The 20611-nt window shown below is 49.7% G+C and overlaps 2 protein-coding genes across 3 annotated transcripts in view; one reads left to right on the top strand and one right to left on the bottom strand.

The window, feature by feature from the left end:
* The window catches only part of CHST10 (carbohydrate sulfotransferase 10), a 94743-nt gene that overhangs the window by 42273 nt on the left and 31859 nt on the right, over positions 1–20611 (bottom strand). The window lies entirely within an intron of this gene.
* Positions 10447–13184, top strand: LOC102163417 (spermatogenesis-associated protein 31E1-like). Its single transcript, XM_021088395.1, has 2 exons — positions 10447–10543; positions 11154–13184. Exons 1-2 carry the CDS (start codon positions 10447–10449, stop codon positions 13151–13153), a joined length of 2097 nt encoding a protein of 698 aa, XP_020944054.1. The 3' UTR covers positions 13154–13184.

Below are 20611 nucleotides of genomic sequence, written 5' to 3'. Positions count from 1 at the left end.
AGACTTGAAGTTCTTTAGTGTCTGGTGCTAACAACTGACATTATTTTCTTTCTTTTTTTTTTTGTCTTTTTAGGGCCGCATATGGAGGTTTCCAGGCTAGGGATTGAATCAGAGCTGTAACTGCCAGCCTACGTCACAGCCACAGCAATGCCAGATCCTTAACCAAGCAAGTGAGGCCAGGGATCGAACCTGTGTCCTCATGGATGCTAGTCAGGTTCATTAACTGCTGAGCAATGACAGGAGCTCCTATTTTCCTTCTTGCTTCTTCCCCAACTCCTAGCTATGCCACGGAGAGGGCCCCGAATACCCCCTGTAAACCAGGACAGGAGACAATGCCCACAATACTGGTCCTGCTGTTCCTGAACTTGCATCTGAGTATATACCATGGACACTAGCCCCTCACAGGCTTCATTGGAGTTTAGGAGTTCCCATTGTGGCTCAGTGGTTAACAAATTTGACTAGGAACCATGAGGTTTCAGGTTCGATCCCTGGCCTCGCTCAGTGGGTTAAGGATCCGGCGTTGTCATGAGCTGTGGTGTAGGTCACAGATGTGGCTCAGATCCTGTGTTGCTGTGGCTGTGGTGTAGGCTGGCAGCTGCAGCTCCAATTAGACTCCTAGCCTGGGAACCTCCATATGCCATGGGTGGAGCCCTAAAAAAAAAAAAAAAAAAAAAAAAAGTGGTTTTAGAGTATTTCTCAACCACCTAGACTGTAAAGGTAACAACTGCACACACAGAATGTCTACCCAGCTTTTTTTCCTAAGCCCACTAAAAAAATTATAGTTGGCTCCCTTTGTGGGTATATGACAAGATGCTTGCCAGGGTTGAAATGAGATTTTGTCGAGGTTAAGGTTTCAGGAGAGCTGTAGTAGCTCCCAGCAGGCCTCTCTCTGTGCTTCTAGAACTGTGAAATGTCCAGTCTATTAGATGCTCTTCTCAGTAGATGTGTTTTGGAGGCAGCAATTACACAAACCCACGCAGGCTGATTTCCCTTTCCAATTTATAGGTGGATACATCTTTCAAAGTTTTATTTACTGGGAGAAGGCTGAGAGAAACAGCCTGGATTCCATGTGTTGGCCCCTGGAAAACCTCTAATGAGTTTATTACATTTGGGGGAGTGGGGGTGGGGGCTGTTTGATCTCATTAATAATAACTTCTACCTTAGCTAAAATATGATAAGGTTTCACATTTAGAAAGATTCACCAAGAGGATTTATTTCTTCTTTTAAGTTGGGGGCATTTTTTTTTTTTTTTTTTTTTTTTTTTTTGTCTTTTCTAGGGCCGTACCTGTGGCATATGGAGTTTTCCCAGGCTAGGGGTCTAATCGGAGCTGCAGCCGCCAGCCTATGCCATAGCCACAGCAATGCCAGATCTGAGCCACATCTGTGACCTATACCATAGCTCACAGCAATGTCGGATTCTTAACCCACTGAGCGACACCAGGATCAAAACTGCAACTTCATGGTTCCTAGTGGGATTTGTTAACCACTGAGCCATGGTGGGAACTCCTAAGCTGGGGGCATTTTTAAGAACCATGTTTTGAATTGTTGGAAATATAGTTCAAATATTATAAAAATGAGGAAACCAAAGAGGTGCTGAACTCTTGGGAGGGGGAAGCTGTGGATCTGGCTTGGCCTCTAATGAGGCTGGGCCACCAGCTGTGCAGCAACTCCCCTCATCTGCACCCCACCTACTCTCCACCAACCAAGCAGAGAGAGACAACCAAATAGAGTAAAACATGGAATACTTGCAAGTGTCAACATGACTGGTGCTTCCAAGCCCCACAGGAGCCTATCTCCTGTGGCCACACAGGAGGGAGACTTCTAACCAACTGTACAGGGTACACTAAGTCTATGTATACAAGCCATCATGGACCCTATTTTCTACTAACCCACTGGAGGATCACACACAAGTGGCAATGCTTGATAGCTCCCCAAACCTCTGCAGTCTGGAGTTCCCGTGTGGTTCAGTGGGTTAAGAACCCAACATGGAAGCTGTGAAGATGCTGTTTCCATCCCTGGCCTCACTTGGTGGGTTAAGGATCCAGCTTTGCTGCATGCTGTGGCATAGGTTGCAGATACAGCTCTGATCCGGTATTGCAGTGGCTGTAGTATAGGCTGGAACCTGCAGCTCCAATTAGACCCCTGGCCCGGGCACATCCACATGCCGCAGGTGTGGCTGTAAAACCAAAACCTCTCCAGTTCCTGCTTTGTATGGATGGGTTAAAGATGAAAAAGACCAGCCTTGTAAAATTATTGAATGAATGTCACAGTTAACCTCATATCATCATTTTAAGTTGTTTTATGCTCATTGATTATTCTCTGAAATAGGCCTTCCTGTGGATATGCCGCTCACTGTTAAACCAACTGTTAAAATACATCAAATATTAAGATCCAACAGATAGAAGCACATGAATATAAACCAAGAACAGCCCACGAGGGAATGCAAATATTCCCACAGAGCAAATGAATACCTGGAGACTTTTTTTCCCCAATGGGAAGCAGTGAAAATCTCTCTCTTAATTATGTGCTAAAACAATAACTCACAACTCTCTCTTGCTGCAAATACATAGCAGGCAGATTCTCTTTGATAAGGATGCCCATGGACCCTAAGTACTACCTGTTATCATGTGTTGAGTGCCTACTCTGTGTCAGGACCTTGGCCAAATGGTTTTTAATACATTACTTCTTATCTTCCCACTAATTTTGCAAGATATGTATTTATATTTCCATTTTACTGATGAGAAAACTGAGCCTCAGAGAGGTTAAACAATTTTCCCAAGGCCACAAAACTGGCAAGTTTTTTAGTTGGAATTTGGACAGTTCTACATGGTGCCATAGCCCAGTCTGTATTTTCAGGATTCACATGTGGTCCGGGCACCAGCACTGTCAGCATCTGAGAGCTTTTAGAGATTTTATTATTTTATTTTATTGCTTTTTAGGGCCACACCTACATTCCCAGGCTAGGGGTCGAATCGGACCAGAGCCACAGCCACGCGGGATCTGAGCCGCGTCTTCGACCTGCAGCACAGCTCACGGCAACACCGGATCCTTCACCCACTGAGCAAGGCCAGGGATTGAACCCGCAACCTCATGGTTCCTAGTCGGATTCATTAACCACTGAGCCACGACGGGAACTTGAGAGCTTTTAGAAATGAGAATCTTGGGTCCCACTTAGACCTACTGGATCAGAATCTGTAGTTCAAAGAGATCACCATTAATCTGCATGCCCATTAAAGTTAGAGAAGCAATGTTCTATATCCAGAACTAATCTGTTCCATAGAATGGGGTTGGGCAGTCGGGTAGATATGCTGATGCTCAGTGTTGAAATTATTTGCTAGGCTTGATGGGAAGGTGGCTCTGCTGATCTTCAATTTTTTAATTCAAGCTTTCAGAAAAGAATCTATTTTTCCTCTGTGCTCAGGGTCACATACTTACTATATAAATTTATGTTGAAGTTCTGTGATGGAAACTTCCACGGACATGAGCAAATCCCTTTAGAGAGATGGCTCTGATATTTTCCTTACCTGTTACTCTGATGGATTATCTAGAAGCTTGCAAATGGGAGTTCCTGTTGTGGCTCAGTGGGTTAAGAACCCAACCGGTATCCGTGAGGATGCGGGTTGGATCCCTTGCCTCACTCAGTGGGTTAAGGATCTGGTATTGCCACAAGCTGCTGTGCAGGTCGTGGATGTGGCTCAGATCTGGCGTTGCTGTAGCTGTGGCAGGGGCCTGCAACTGCAGCTCCAATTCGACCCCCAGCCTGGGAACTTTCATATGCCATGGGTGCAGCCATAAAAAAATAAAAAAAAAAAAAAAGAAAAGCTTGCAAATGGAATAAGCTACTCTTGAAACATTTGGTTGACAAAGATAAAGCATAACTCCAAAAATCATTTCACCACCATTCTTCCAATCCCAAACCTGTGAGAGTATTGACTTTTTCAAAGAGGAGCTTGGAAATCAAATGAATCTATAGTAGGTAGATTATCTTCTGGCACACATATTTCTTCAGGGAGGGAAGATGGACAGCTACTCCTTGGGTCCTTAGCTTTCTTCCATTAACTCCAGTCTCTATGTTTCATCAGCCATCAGAATGACAGAATGAGCACTTGACTCTTCTCCATGGCAGCCTAGGAGAAGGTCCATTTAGTTTGTTCCTGTGGAATAAAGCGACCAGTAGAAGTGCTTTTCATACATAACCAAAACAGATCATGCCAACTTTGACAGAAAGAGCACATTTCTAACTAATACCTACCTAGAGTCCTCTGGGCTCTGGCTTCACTAATCTTTCCAGCCTCACTTACCAGCATTCCCTTTATCTTCTCCTTTTCACCCAGGCTGTGCCAACCCCAGTGAACTCTCATGCGCTCCCAACTCCAAGGCTTGGTCCTGCTTCTTCCTCCCTCTGAAATATCTTCTCGCCATGTTTCCTCTTGCCACAAATCTACTCATTCTTTACATGAAATGTCAGCCATATCTTTCCTGAGGGATGTTGGCTAGAAGTTGTGAACCCCAGATGACATCATTTTCTTCCTACTGAGACACTTACCACTTTCTATCCTGAATACTATTTGTCCGAGACTTTCTCTGCTTATGCGGCTGACCATAAACTCCCGGGATCCTTGTCTAAGGAAATGGCACAAATGCCTAATACAATATGTGCCACACCAGGACTCAATAAATGATTCCTTTCCTCCTTCCTGGCTAATGAAGTTAAACACATTTCACGTGTTTAGCTGGCATCTCTGTATCTTCTTGTTTTCTGATTGGATTTTTTAATTATTGATTTGAGAATTCTGTGTACATGTTAGATCTTTTGTTATTATCTTACAGGTCCCTGAGGCTCTGCTCATTATTTTTTTCTAATTTTCTTTCTGTTGTTCTGATTGTATCATTTCTATTGTTCTGTCTTTCAGCGCACTGCTTCATTCCTTTCTCCCCTTCATTCTGCTGTTAAGCCCATCCACTGAGTTGTAAATTTTGCTTATCACATCTTTCAGTTCTAAAATTCCAATTTGGCTTTGCTGAGACTTTTTTGTTTGTTTGTTTTTTAGAGAGTCCAAACAGTTCATATGAAATATATTCATCCCCAAAAGAGAGAAAGACAACTTAGAACATGCATTCTATTGAGCTCTGTATCAGTCTGCTTAGGTTGTCATAATGGAATGTCACAGACTGGGGCAGTGGCTTCTTTATTTCTCACAGTTCTGGGAGCTTGAAGTCCAAGAGCAAGGTGCCAGCAGGGTTGAGCTCTAGCGGGACTCTCTCCCTCCCTTGTAGATGGCTACCTTCTTGCTGTGTCCTCATATGACCTTTCTTCTACATGTGATGAGTGAGAAATCTCTGGTGATACTATTTTTCATTTGTTTTAAGCGTGTCTGTAACTGCTTGTTGAAGTATTTTTATGATGGCTGCTCCAACACCTTTGTATGATTATTCCAACCCCTTGGTCATCTTGGTATTGGTATCCATCGATTAACTTATTATTCATTTGAGATCATCCTGGTTCTTGGTGTGCTGAGTGATTTTCATTTGAAACCTGGACATTTTGTGTATTGTGTTTCCCATCTCCAAATCTTTTTAAACTTTATGTTTTAGCTGGCTTCCTCTGACATTGCTCCGGTAAGAGAAGTGTCCAATCGGGTGTGAGCACCAGTCTCAGATCACAGATGGACTCCACTGACACTGAAGTAGGAGTGGGTCCTCATCGCTGCTGGTGGCCGTGGGAGTTCTGGCTTCCCGCCAACCTTCCCTGGCACTTTGCTGGCTGAGTGAGTTAGCAGTGCTTTCTTACTGTTCCCCATGTGGACTCCAGTGACACCAGTGAGCAATGAGAGCTCTGTCATTTCTGCTGGGGGGTGGGGGGGTGCAAGTCCAGGGCTTCTCACATGGTCTCCAGGACACCATGCGAGGGGTTGGTTACCCCTCCATGGAGAGGGAAGTCCTGGCCCCTCACTCAGTCTCTGCTAACGTCACCACGGCAGTACAGTCACACATCTTCCTATAGGCTGGCAAGAGTGAACATCTAGGCTCCCACTCAGCCTTTGTTGGCTGGGGTTGGGATGGGGCAATAGCATGATCTATGGTATTTTGCTGAAGCACAGTGTTTATTCTCTAAAAATGTTCTGTCTTGCTAGGCTGACCCTTTCTTGGTTCTCAGATGCAGAGGGCTGACTTTTGCTAGGGCTGTTTTGGTTTGCATTCATTGCTGTTTCAGAGTTGCTGGCTTTTGCAGTACCCAGTCTGGGATCTTTGAGGCAAAGGGAATTCACCACCAGGTCATTCTTTGGGTCCTGAGGTCCCCAACCAGTCTGCCTTCTTCTTTCCACCTTTCAGAATCTTTGTACATTTTCTGGGTAACACACAGTGTTTTTAGTGGGAAGAATAGGAAAAAGTACCTCTGCTCCATCTCTCTAGAAGAAAAAGGTATAATTTGCTTTTTTCACTCATCATTGTGCCTTTAAGCTCTGACCGTAAGGGCACATTTATAAGGATACTCCATTGTAGTACCTCTGTTCCTTCGGTGATGGACTTTTGCATCGTGCATTTTTGAAAGTCACTGAAACTGGACATCCTTGCACACGTCTCCTTGTGCACATGAGAGTTTCTCATGAGTGGACACTGCCATGCTATGTGGCTGAGGCATAGCATGTGTGCATTCTCATCTTCACTAGATAGTCCCCAAATGCTTGCATAGAGGTTGTATTACTTACCCATCACATCTTTTGCCACATTAGTATTGCCAGACTTTTAGATTGCTGACAACTTGATAGGTATACATAGTATGTAACTGTTTTTTGTTTTATGGCGGCATCCAAGGCATATGGAAGTTCCAGGGCCAGGGATTGGACATCAGACCCTTTAGCCCACTGCCGAGCTGAAACCATGCCTCCATAGGGACCCTTAGCTGCTGCCGTCAGATTCTTAACCCACGGCATCACAGTGGGAACTCCCAGCATGTCATTCTTTTAATACGTGCTTCTCTAATACCAGTCTACTGGTCACTCTGTTTCTTCTTTTCTGAATTGCTTGTCCATGCCCTATGCTGAGTCAGGCCATTACCAGCTGTGTAATGTTGAGCAAGCTAATTAAATTCTTTCTGAGTTTCCTCATCTGTAGAATGAAAAATGAATAATAGGATTACTTTACACGTGTAGTGTGATTATGAGGAAAAAGTACCTTTGTATATGTTTAGGACTGAGCCTGGCACTTAGTAAGCACTGTTTAATTGTTAACAATTGTTCACTCATAGCATATATATTTATATTTATAGATGAATTCTACATCCATTCTGTTATGAAAATGTTCTCGTTGATTGTGGCTCACTTTAAACTTAGCTAGTAGTATATTTTAGCATACACAAGTTTAACAGTCTTATAATAATATTTCAATAGATATTGATTGAGGAACAAATGATAAGATAATGTTGGAGCGGCAGAAAAGTCTTCAGATGAGAGGCTAAATTCATTAGTACAGCCAAAGGAAGAGTTCACCTAGGAAGAGAAAGTCACCAGGTGGGGATTAAAAATACAATCCCTAAGGGAATACCCAATTCCACCTGCCAAGAGCCATGTCCAATGCTATCACAAGGGAATTTCCTGTAAGAATCAAAGTACCCTTTCCAGAAAGTACCGGCAAGGCGGGAGGCTCCAGGAGTGTGGAGGGGTAGAGGCGGGAAGGCAATGCGTCCTCTGAAGAAGAGACGATGTACAGAACACACCAGCGATGGCAGAAAAGGCTACTTAAGAGGACTCAAACCCAGGCCCTGGGCCTCCAGCCCCAGTGTCCACGCTAAGATTAGAATTCGAGTTCCCTTCAACGATCCCTAGCTTCTGGCTGTGCCACACAGGTTTCTAGACTTTGGAGAATGGAGACTGTCCATTCTGGTCAGAGTAAGAAGAAATGCGGGCAAGACCACCCACACACACAATTTAAAGAACACGAGCACACGTTTACCTTTGGGACTTGAAATGACTGCACTGGTGTGTCATAATGTGTAGGTGTGTGTGTTTGTATGGGACCAGCTTGTCCCAGAAGCCTTGGTGAAGCTTTTCAAACTTCAGAAGTATAAAGGCTACTAACACAAACCATATCATTTAGGTGTTTAATTCCTTATCTTTGTAGTAGTGTAACTTTTAAGGAATACATCATTTGTTTGAATTTTTGTGTCAGTTATTCTGAGTGAAGATGGCAAAGGTGGATGGAAACAATCACAAATGAAATACTCAACATGAAGTCAGGATACAATAAGATTCTATCTCTGGGTTGAGGAACGTCAAAAGCTTACCACATGAAAAAAACAGACTTAAGATTTGCAACCATGTGGAGGACTCTAAAGGACATCCTGCCAAGGGAGATAAGCCAGACAAAGACAAAAACGGCCCATTAGCACTTCCAGGTGACATCTACAAGGAAAAAAGTCAGACTCCTAGAAACAGTGAGGTGGCTGCCAGGGGCAGGGGTTGAGGGACCTAAGAGGCCAGGAACAGGGTACAGATGGTACCCAACCCAAGTCTGCTCTGTCTGCCGCTCGACAGGCCCATGAATTCGGAGACGAGGTGTTGGCACCAGGAACAGCAACTTGAAGTGGGAAGCTGGCAGACCGACAAGATGGCAGACTCGTGTCTCAAAAACCCATCTGGCCTCAGTCCCAATTCAGGCTCCGCTTCTCCAGAGGGAAGGGGGAGGGGGAGGGGCCACGGTCACTCCCTCTCATTTGCTTGGGGGAAGGGCCCACCGCAATGCCCACCAGTGGCTGAGCAGGCCCATAAGGGCACTCCCTAACGGTTGCTCCCTGACACAGACCCCGTTAGGAAAGGAAGGTTTCGGGATCTAATGTACAACAGGAGCTGGTAACCCTGTGTGGTATCACTGACATCTGCTGAGGAACTACAACTTCTATGTAAACAGGTGAGGTGAGAAAAGGATGAGATTGTGGACAGAGGAGATGCTAACACTTTACATATGTGTCCCTGGGAACCAGCCACATGCCTGGGAGAGGATCAGACTTCCAAAGACTAGGAAACAGGTGGGTTCAAGCAGAGATCTCCAAGAGACCTGCGGAACCAGGAAATACCTGGCTTTCAGGTGTCATGATTCAAACATTGACTAAGGTCTCCAAGACCCAAGAGGCTGGAAGGAGAGAGCTGAGGGGCTGGGTGGTGAGGGAGGGGCGCTGGCCCAGCCTCCTCCTCTCCTGTCCCCTCCCCCGCCCTCCAGAACCCTTGTGAGGTAGCTGCCGTTCTCTGATAGGAGCCTGTGGCTCCAACTGCCAGGTCATTCGCAGGGTTCAGTTACCTGAGGGTAACAGGGCTGCTGTTTCCTGCAACAGCCTTGCGAGGAGATGAAGAATCTCCACTCTTCTGGGACCATATGGGTGCTCCTTGGTGGTGCCCCAGGCCCGCTTCCTGGGTGGGTGAAACCATCCTCGCCTTGGTGTGTGGACTGGGGCCCTTCTTCCTATTACGCCCCTACCTCACAAGTGATCCGTCCTCACTCCCACCTAGGACACACGGGAGCATCAGGAAGGTAAGGAACCCGGGGCCCAGACCCAAGAGCACATGAGTCTCTCTTTTCTAGTATGACTTTCCCTTTTCTGAAGCCACTAGAGAGACTCCTGAGATGGGAACGAAGAGGACATCTCGTCTCACGCAACAACACACCCCATCCCTCTAGCGACAAGCCAGGCCTGACAGGGGATAGAGTGGGCGCTGGGATTTCTAGCCAAAGATCTCAGACCAGGTGTCCCAGGAGGGGAGAGGCCTCCAGGGCTCGTCCCAAATGCAGTGACCAGCGGCCAAGGACTGGATACGAAGAGTTCCACCTCAGCCACAGGTCAAGCCCCCGAGCAATGGTTCACCAGCCACGAACAAGGCTCTTGAACAAGGGCTCATCTGAGGGCAGTGCCGAGGCTCTGGGAGCCTCTGAGCGGGTGGGGCCCTGCCTCGGGGAGCAGAGACCTGACAAGGTGTGTTTCCTGAGCAGAGGAACAGTGACGCAAGAAATCCAGAGTAGATCTCAAAGAAAAGCCTTCCTTGTGTTCTTCAATGAAGGAACACAGAACACTTGTATCCGCTGGAAAAATGAGTGATTTTTTTAGAAAAGAAAACCCACAGAGCTCCATGAGTCCCACGGAGAAAGTCCTATTATGCCTGGTCGTGGAGAGTGTGAGGCTTTAGAGAAGGCAGAGTGAGAAGTGGGAACAAGCCCCTCTTTTTTTTTTCTTTTTTTTTTCTGCTTCTCAGCAACAAACGGAGCCAATGGGGAGGAGGAGGAGCATGAGACAGAGCGCTTTGAAAGGTAAGCTTCCACGTTCAGCCCTGTGCGCCCCGAGAGTCTGCTTCCATCTCTCCTGGCCCTGAGGGACCAGCTCCTTGGTCTCTTAAGGATGCCAGTGGCAGGGAACAGAACCCTCAGGAAAGGAAAGCAGGAACCAGATCCTTTTGCGGAATGAAGCTGGGAGGAGCCCAGGAAAGGGCGGGACCTGGCAGGGGCGTGTGGGCTCTCTTGGACCACGAGTGCCTGGAATGGGCGGTGGACCCTCCAGGTTGGACTGAGAACAAGTGGTTTCACAGGGCCGGGATTCCTCTGTGAGGTCTCCCTGCCCCCCCACCCCCGCACCCCCAGGGGGCTTGTGAGGGCAGCCAGGGGTAATAGAGGTGGAAGCACTTTGCAAATGAGACACCTGTCTGGGAGCTTCTCCATCACTGTCAGGATTCGTGTGGCCTTGGACGCTGGGGCTTGGGCGCCAGGCTCCCAAAAGTGTCCCCTAAAGGGACCAGCTTCCTGTAAAACCCTCATGCCCCTGCCTTCACCACCATGACCCAGTGTCCTGATTTCCAGCCTGCAGACACTGCCTACAACATCTGGGACGGGTTCGGGGCCTGATGGCCCATCTGCAAAGGTAAAGAATCTTTGCTTTCTCTCCTGGGGTCTCCTTCCAGGGCCCAGGCTGGGATGCCAGGGTTACAGGCAGCCTGGGGCTGACCTCGGAGGGGGAGCCATGGCAGCTGGGTTCAGCTCAAGCCCCAAGGGGAGGGACAGCAGGTGCACTGTCAAGTCCGCGTGGGGGCTGTGAGGGGCCGTGGCCGCAGGTGCCTACCCCTGCCTGGCCCCGTTGGCTCCTGCCTAGAGCTTGTGCCTCTTGTCTCCTGCAGCCACCTGCAGAGGCCCTGACAGGGGCTTCTTTCACCTCCATTCACGTCCGGACCCCCTTGGCGAGGTGTGCCAAGCAGTGCCCGCTGGAACCCAGCAGCCGTGCAGGGAGCCTGCACAAGAGGCTGTTACCACCATGTCCCCATCAGCTTCCCCGGCTCCTCTGACCCCTCTGGCCTCCATCCTGGCAGCAGACCCGCAAGACCAATGCAACATCAAGACCGTCCCGCAGGGTCCTGCCACAAAAATGTCCTCACCTCCAGGTAACTCCTTTTGGGCATCTGCCATCCCAGCCATCTGGAGTCTTGGCCTCGCCAGCCGTCCCATGGCATTCCTCTCCTGCTGGTGGGAGACCACCAAGGCCTTGTTCTTCCCTACCTCATCCAAGCGGGAGGCCCAGCAAGAGCCCTCCTCACCAGAGGAGGCCTCCAACTGGGAAAGCCCCACAGACAGCTGGGCAGAGACGAGCGGCCCCTCACTTGTCAGCCCACCTAGCCAGAGGCTGCTGGACATCCTCATCCCCAAGAGGCTGGACCTAAAGTTTCAAAAAGAGCGAGAAAAAGAGGGGTCATTTTCAACACAAAGGAGCTCAGACTACCCCCTGAGCTCTTTAGGGATGATGTGGACATCACTGAGTGGGCCGCAGGAGGCTACAACCCCTCCATCTCTCGGGAACATCAAAGACAAAGCAGAGCTGCTGCCTGGTCCTCAGCAGTTCTTATACCCCGAGGTCTTGAGGGACCACTTCAAGTGCACATACAGCCAGCTCTTCTGGGGTCTCCCCTCTCTGCACAGCGAGGCATTGGTGGCTACTGCTTTTGTCCCTCGGAGCTCTTCTCAACTACAGGCTCCCCCCGTTTTATTCTATGGCATCTCGAGTGGCTTTCCAGAGCCCACGACACAGAGAATATCTGGAGGTTTTTCCCAGGACTCCTTCTTGCCCTGCCCTGAGGCCCAACCTCAGCCTTCCACTCAAAACTTGCCTCAGTCCCAGGCCCTCTCCCCACCTCGGACCCAGGCCCAGCTCTTCCTCCCACTGTCTCTCCTGTTCAGACCACCTTCTGCTCCACCCCAGCTGGGGACCCTTGGGCTACATTGCCCAACATTCCAGAAGAAGGCACTCTATTTCGCCCCAGCTGAAACACAACCTCTGGCATGCCCCTGGCTGCAGAAGCAACAGCTTCAAAAGAGGCTCACCGAAAATCAAAAAGACAGGGGCCTGCCTCTCGGGATCCCACTGTCTCTGGAACTGAATCCATCTCAGGGCCCCTTGGTAGACATGCATCTGGCACAGTGCCGACAACGACCCAGGCAGCCCTCTCCTCTCACAGCCCGTAGTGGCCTGGGCCCATACAAGACAAGCGCCAGGAGCCCTGCCAGATCCCAGCGGAGATGCCAAATGACCATCCAGCTAGGCAAGGAGTTCCTCGAGGCTCAAGAGCCAGGTCTCAGTAGGGTCTCAAAAGAGCTCTCCAGGGCCAGCCTCCCAGACACATTTCTGGAAAGGAACTCTGACATGGGGGCAGAAAGGTCCTTGCAAAGGGACTCTGCAAAGTCTTTCCCCAGGGTCCCAGATAGAAGACATCTAGAAAGAACCTTGAAAGCCCATCTGAGTAAAAAGGTGGAGCAGATTCATACGGGTTGGATCCCTGTGACTGTACAGCGATCCTGGCTTGCTGCCAACCACTCTCTTCCTAAGTCCCACAGTCACAAAGAAATCCAAAAGCCAGCATCCTGGAAGTATTGGAAGCCCCGTGTAAACACCTCCAGGCAGCTTTCCTTCCTTAGTCCCGGCATTCAACAGATGCTGGAAGTACATATTATGAGCCTGCGGGTAAGGCACAGGTGGGGCTTTCCTACCCAGGCCTTTGAACCCATACATCTCAAGCCAAGTGGGGCTCAGCCCTCACCCCTTCCAAGGTCTACCTTTTCTCCCTCAGCCACCCAGCAACCCGGGGAACACTCCAAAGCCAATGTTTCCAAGGTCTTGGGAAAACCTTAGCCCCATCCAGGAGAGAACGTGCGAACAAGAGTGTCCGTTCCCACCCTGCTGAGTCCCCTGCCTGCCCCCTCACCTGCAGCTAGGGAAGTCCACGGTACCCTGGGCAGGCCTCTACCTGGAGTCAGCCACGAGCCCTCAGAGGCCCCTCTGACTGGGCAGGAGAGAAGGACACCTCCTCCCAAGCCCCCACGCAAACACAGGGGCAGAACCCTGCCAGTGGGGACTTTCTCGGGGCCCAGTCCGAGTGCACCAATGACCAGGAGGAAACCCCGGGAAACGTGTCTGGCTCAGACCTCCAAAGACCCCTGCTATAGTGCCTCGGGACTGGAGATGGACTTAACGTCCCCATCTTCAATGGCCAAACAGGCCATGGAGGCCATGGAGACCGGGAAGGACCCTGCTGGGGAAGTTATCTTGGGACCCAGTGTGCTGGCCAACTCGCAAACCTCAGAGGCAGATCTGAGGAGAGCCGGGTTTCCAGCCACTAGCACAAGCCTATCACCACTGACAAAGCCAATGGCCCAAGACCCAAAGGAGCCATGCCTTCCAACACAGGTAGCTAGGAATTTTGAATGGAGAGATCTGATCGAGGCAAAGAACCAGCCTCGAGGCCATGCCACTGGTGACATCCTCAACAATATGCACACAGATGGCCTCCTTCAGGACGATGCCACTGGCATGCTCCTCTAGGATGCTGTCCCTGATGTGCTCCTTGCCGCAGACACCTTCGCTTCTCAGAGCTCCCTGTCCAATGTCCAGAGAGAATATGCTAGTGAGGACAGGCCAGCTTCCCAGGTACCATACACCCTCAAAGGGAGTGAACACAGCAGCCAAGGGCAGCAGAAATCCATAAAACCAAAACTTAGGGATCCGTACAATAGCCAGGGTGGGATGCTTGCCCCAACTGATGAGTGGAGGGAATTTAGGAAGCTCCAACCAGGAGAGGATAAAGAAATAAAGAGCAGCCAGGGGCAACAGCAACCCCAAAAAACAAACATGAGGGACCTACGCAAGGGCCAGATGGTCTCAACTGATGAGGGGGAGATCTGTGAGGGGCTCCAACCAGAAGATGATGAGGAAACAAATGGTCAGAGTGAGATGTGTCCCCCAGCTAATGTGTGGAGGGGCTTCAGGAAGCTCAAACCAGAAGCACTTGAAGAAAGAAAGAGCCAGGGTGTGATGCCTGCCCCAACTGATGAGTGGAGGGGATTTAGGAGGCTCCAACCCGAAGAGCACAAAAACTCAAACAGCACCCAGAGGCAACAGCAACCCCAAAACCCAAAAGTGAGGGACCCATGCAAGGGCCAAATGGTCTCAGATGATGAGGAGGAGGTCTGTGAATGGCTCCTGCCAGAAGACGATGATGAAACAAACGGACAGAGAGAGATGTTTCCACCAGCTAAGGAGTGGCAGGGTTTCAAGAGGCCCAAGCCAAAAGCACATAAACAGAGAAAGAGCTGGAGAGAGAGGTTTGCCCCAACTGATGAGCGGAGGGGATTTACGAGGCTCCAACCCGAAGAGCACAAAAACTCAAAGAGCAGCCAGGGGCAACAGCAACCCCAAAACCCAAAAGTGAGGGACCCATGTAAGGGCCAGATGGTCTCAGATGATGAGGAGGAGGTCTGTGAGTGGCTCCTACCTGAAGATGTCGATGAAACAAACAGACAGACAGAGACATTCCCCCCAGCTAAGGAGTGGCAGGGCTTCAAGAGGCCCAAGCCAAAAGCACATAAACAGAGAAAGAGCTGGAGAGAGAGATTTGCCCCAACTGATGAGCGGAGGGGATTTACGAGGCTCAAACCAGAAGAGTATGAAGAAAAGTTTTCAGGACTAAGGGCTTCCCAAGCCAATGCTGTGAGCCATCCTCCCAAGGTCAAGGAAAGACGAGAGTCCCTTGGGGGCAAAGACTTCCAGTTCTCACCAAGGAAGGAACACATTTTACCTGAAAGCTCCTTCAGAAGAAGGATGAGGCACTTTCTGCAGTATGTAAGTCCCCATCAAAAAGGCAAAGGAACAGAAACAGTCCTTCCAAAAGGCAAGCCTCAATCAATCACTGCTCCATGCCAGGAACCAGTCCAAGGGAGATCCAGGGCTCTCGAAGCTGAAATGATTGGAACCGTTGTGGGACAGATCCTGGGAGACCGACTGGGGCTTTGGCGAGAACTCCAGCCCTCAGAGTTAAACCAGCACCCACAACAGCTCCACCCTCCAGCAGGGGAGCAGTCCCACTACCAGAAGGTTTGTATTTTCTTCAAACAGAAAAGACTGTTGAGAAATCGAGCTCACGGTTGCCAAACCACCCTCAAGGACCCCAGCTCTCTCAACAGTAGGGGCACCAAAGACAAGGCTGGCAAGGGGACCTCCCCGCCCAAGGACCTGGGGACCCCAGGCAGACCCTGCCAGCAGGGACCCATGGTGGCCGGTACCTCAGGCCACCTGCACCATCACCTGACATGCTCGCCTCAAAAAGGTGCATCTGCTGGTCAACCAGGGTGTGCTCCTCAAGCTTTGCCTGGGAGGAGAATTCAGTCCATGCGAAGGAAACCTCTTTCTCCCTCATGCTAGCACATCCTCTATGTGCCAATGGCTTATTCCTACCGTAATGTTCATTGCTTCCCCAAATACATGTTTTTTTTTTTCCCACAAGAGGTGGCGGTTTCTGTCTGTGCCTGCAGGGGGAAGGGATGGGGTCAGGGTCCACTTTTCCCAGGTGTCTCCTTTGGCTTCCAGAAGGGACAGGGCCATAGAGGGAGGCTGGCCCCAGGGTGGACTACTCAACCCCAGTTCCCTCACTGCACCTCAAGCTCCCCTCATACCACCATTCCAGAAGCAAGCGACAGCATTCAGGACATGGCAGGGAAACGAAACCTGGAAGACTTCCCCCCACGCCACCATCTGGCTCAGCCATCCTCTCCCGCTTTCTGTCTACCCTGAACTTGTGTGGCTGGAGGGCATGGGGGTGGGTGGCAGAGGCTGAAATGCCCCTCAGGCTCCAACAAGTATCAGAGACCTGTTCCCATGTCAGAATAAGGAGAGCAGTTGGGGGCAGCGCTGGGGTGCGGGTAGCCTTGCCCCCCAGGCCTTGGTGGGGAGAGATGACCTCCACCCGGGAAGCCTCTCCTCTGGCTGAGGGAGCTGGTGGGGAGATGGCCCTGGAGGTCACCTTCCCTCTGCCTTTCTCAGGCTCTGCAGCAGCAGCGAGGACAACGACGACCAGGCACTCCCAGCTGGGAGGGGGTGGGGGGGAGGGTGGGGGACACTGAGGCCGCTGAGGGCCTGTCCACTCCTCCTGCTCACAGTGCCCACATCCCCTGGGGGACAAGCAGGGCCGTGACCATGCGTGCTGTCACCTTACCACCTGGTGGAGGACACTGTGCCACAGGCTGGGGTGCCGGGAAGGAGGCAAGTGGAAGAGGTGCCCAGGCTGGGACGCAGGCAAGGTGCAGTGACCAAGGAGCCTCTGGTGTCCCACCACATCTCTGGCCCAGAGAGGAGAAGTTGGCTCTTGATGGCCCTACCCCAGAGCCTCCCTGCTCCTCCAGCTCCCAGAGCCCAGAGGAAGGATGCCTGTAGCTCCTTCATGGAGGGGCGGGGAGGCTCATGGAGGCAGCAGAGCCTCAATGGGGCAGGTCAATTCCCCACCATGATCTCATCAGCTTTCACAGCAGGGGCAGCTCAGGACAGACTCGCAGTCCGTGACCTTTACCTACATACATGGCCCTAGGAGGCTCCCAGGCACTTAAGAGGCCAGGGACTGTCCTGGGGTTCTAGCAAGTGTCACCTGGCAACAGCCTTGCTCACTCCAGAGCCCCGAGGGGGAAGGCCCAGCAGACAGGACTCGTCACACACTAGGGAAGAAGTGACCTGCACGGCATGAGGGCGCATGGGGTCCCCTCCCCCACTGTGCACATGGGAAGCTGGGGGACCAGAGCAGTTCTCTAGAGTCATCGGTGATTTGGGTCATGGTCTTGCCCACGGTGGAGGGGCCTTCTCCAGGAGGGGACCCCATCCAGGTGATAGCAGGAAGAGCCCTGCCCCATGCCTGTCAGGACCCAACATGTGGGCCCAGGACCCAGGGGGGAGGGGGAGCAGGCACAAGTTTCTTCCTGGAGCCAGGTCCTGCCTCGGGCCCCATCCTCCAGGGTGGGCACAGCAGTGATAGCACAGCCAGGACCAGGGGCCGGGACCCAGGGCAGAGCGCACCCTCGGGAGCTCAGGAGAGGGCGGCCCAGAGCGGGACCTGAGACTGGCTGCTGCTGTGTCCTCTCAGGGGCAGGGAGAGGTGGGGCTGGGGGCGTGGGGAGCTGGCCCCTGTCGGGAGAAGGACAGATGGCGACACTAAGAGAACAGCAACAAACAAGAAGGGGGCAAGGCCCTCTGCCCTTCTCCTGCCATAAGGTCAGAAGGCCAGCAATGGGAAGCCCGCCACCAAGAGTACCACACACACACCCCTGAGACCCGCACAGACGCCTCTCACACATCATATGCAGAGACCTCCACAGAGACCCCTGACTGACCCCCCTGCCAGAGATCTCCCAGAGAAGATATGCAGAATGCACCCAGAGACCTCTGACAGGTTCTCTGAGATGATAAACACAGACCTCACCCAGAGACCCCGGAGAAACCCCCCCAGAGACCTGTCAGAGATGATACACACACTTCACAGAGACAACTCCCACAGGAACCTTATACACAGACCGCTCTCGTGGACCACAAGTCTCCGACACCCGCACACAGATCCATGAGGGCCACAGAGAGGCACCCAGTGCTCCACCAAGAGCACAGACGGACCTCAAACCCAAGCCTGAGCTAGCCACCCAGTGCTCCACCAAGAGCACAGAGGGACCTCAAACCCAAGCCTGAGCCAGCCACCCAGACAGGCCCTGAGCAGATCCCAAGCCACACGGCAAACTGAGTGAAGGAGGCTGACACCAGTGGCCCCCACACCAAGAAAATTCTTGTGTATTTGTTAACTACTGATAAAAAAAAAAAAAAAAAAAAGAATTAGATTCCCCATGAAAACCTGCAAAATCCTTTCCTTCCCACGTTTTCACTAGCTTGAGCTCTGACTCAGTGGAGAAAATGACAAATTTGGAAAAGGAGCCAAACTCAGTTTGGCAACGAATGAGGGAAAGTATTTGTCCAGTTCCAGTTACCATTCAGTCCAATGGCCTCAGGGGTCTCGTGCTTCATTTTGGGGGGGACAAGTTCCTATACTCAAAGTGACTTCTTTCCTTTGGATACATGAGGTAGGGAGGCCTATGGCAAGTGGGATCCAGGATGAAATGAAGCAGCAGAGAAGCATCTGACGCCTCTTTGCTAGCTTGCAGGCAGCCAAGTGATTCTGCACAGAAGAGCCTGTGTTAGGTTTGTGAGGTTGGATTTATTTTGCAACGAAAGCAGTCATATTATCAAACACATGAAGCTTCTCAAAAATGAGACACTTTTTGGTAATACTTTGATTACATCCTCTAGTGTATTTGTATTTACTGCTTAGTATTAAATGAGAGTGCTCATTTGGCTCCTTTTAAAATATGGTAGAACGTTCGGATGGTGGTATGCATGTCTCTAGAAAATGAAAAAACCCTAATGTTTAGCTGTGATAGTTTAAACTTCTGAACCATGCAAGATTCACATTTTCTATCATTCTAAAGAATGCACATTTTTCCGGAGTTCCCGTCGTGGCGCAGTGGTTAACGAATCCGACTAGGAACCATGCGGTTGCGGGTTCGGTCCCTGCCCTTGCTCAGTGGGTTAACGATCCGGTGTTGCCGTGAGCTGTGGTGTAGGTTGCAGATGCAGCTCAGATCCCGCGTTGCTGTGGCTCTGGTGTAGGCCGGTGGCTGCAGCTCCAATTGGACCCCTAGCCTGGGAATCTCCACATGCGACAGGAGCGGCCCAAGAAATAGCAAAAAGACAAAAAAAAAAAAAAAAAAAGCACATTTTTCCAAGTCTCAGGAAATTTATATTTATTATATTTATTTTCTATTTGTCATAGGGCTACAAAAAGGATATATTGCTTCAAAGAATTTTGAACTCTTAGAAAATATGGCACTCAATATATATTACCTCAAATTTCTTGAGAATTGGCATTTCAGCATCTGTTAAAAAAAGTATACACTTAATCAGCATTTCTATTACAAGACTAATAGAAGTCTCACTGTCTGCCTCATACTTTCCAAACCGTGCGCTCAGTTGAGACTCCATACTTCTCATTGGTCATAAGAAGTCTGTTGCTCTCGACACAGGAAAATCTCGATAGTGAACATGTGTCAAGTGGATGTCTGGTGACGTCTCTCAGGTCACTCTTTGGGGTGACAGGATCATGGCCCTTTCTCTCAAAGCTGATGGGAGGGCTCTGTGGAGGGTATTCCATTAAGGAAAAAACATATTCAGGTGGTAAAATAGTTTACAAAATCATAGCTTTTATTCTTTTTGAAATGTACTTCCTTTGTGATATTTTCTGATGTTACTGAATCACAGACCTATGGAAAGTGGCCACCATGTCCAATAATGTCCAATTGACAATATTCACTAACTAGAATAGCATAGTTATTGTACACCTACAATATCTCACAGTCAAAAACATGACACTCTCTTTTTGGAACTTTAAGCTGGAAAACTTTCTTTTTCTTCTTCTTCTTTCATGGCCTATGGAAGTTTCCAGGCTAGGGGTCAAATTGCAGCTGCAGCTGAAACTTACGGCATAGCCACAGCAATGCTGGACCCAAGCCACACCTGTAATCTACGCTGCAGCTGACTGCAATGCCAGTCCCTTCACCCACTGGGCGAGTCCAGGGACTGAACTCGCATCCTCACAGAGACTATAGTGGGTCCTTAACCCACTGAGCCACAATGAACTCCTAAACTGGTATTTCTAAACCACGTCTTTGAGATAAAACTAAATTTGAGTAAGAGGTACTATAAAATAAGGTAAAACTCAACAACAGTTGAGGATAGAGGAAATACTAGCATCTTTCATAGGAAAACACAATTGCCTCTTCTCATCCTGACTACAAGAAATGTGGATGATACAGCCTTTTGGTGTAAGCATGTGTGTATGTGTGCATGTGCTTTAGCTAGTCCTGTGCATTGGATGATTAAAATTCTTTTTTATTTTTTAAATTTGGGGACCAGAATATTTTTATATAAGGGATGCAAAGGATACGTGATTTCTTAGTTAGGTTCTATGACAATTCTCCTTTTGGAATGGATCTCAAGGGCAAATAATTACTAACACATGTTTTTTAGAAAAGCAATTACATGTCCTTGAAATTTCCCCGTAGGGAAAAAGGTGGAGACTTTGGGAAGGCAGATGAGATATCCTTGCCCCACAAATAAGTACATAAGGTTTAGGGCCATTCAAAATGGAAGGGGACAAAACACTGTAAATCAGCTCTACTTCAATAAAAATTTTTGTAGGAGTTCCCACTGTGGTGCACTGGAAATGAATCTTAA

The sequence above is a fragment of the Sus scrofa genome, chromosome 3 (genome assembly GCF_000003025.6).
Source record: "Sus scrofa isolate TJ Tabasco breed Duroc chromosome 3, Sscrofa11.1, whole genome shotgun sequence".
NCBI classification, from domain to species: domain Eukaryota; kingdom Metazoa; phylum Chordata; class Mammalia; order Artiodactyla; family Suidae; genus Sus; species Sus scrofa.
Note: the sequence above shows the minus strand (reverse complement) of the source record. Positions and strands in the feature narration are given on the sequence as shown.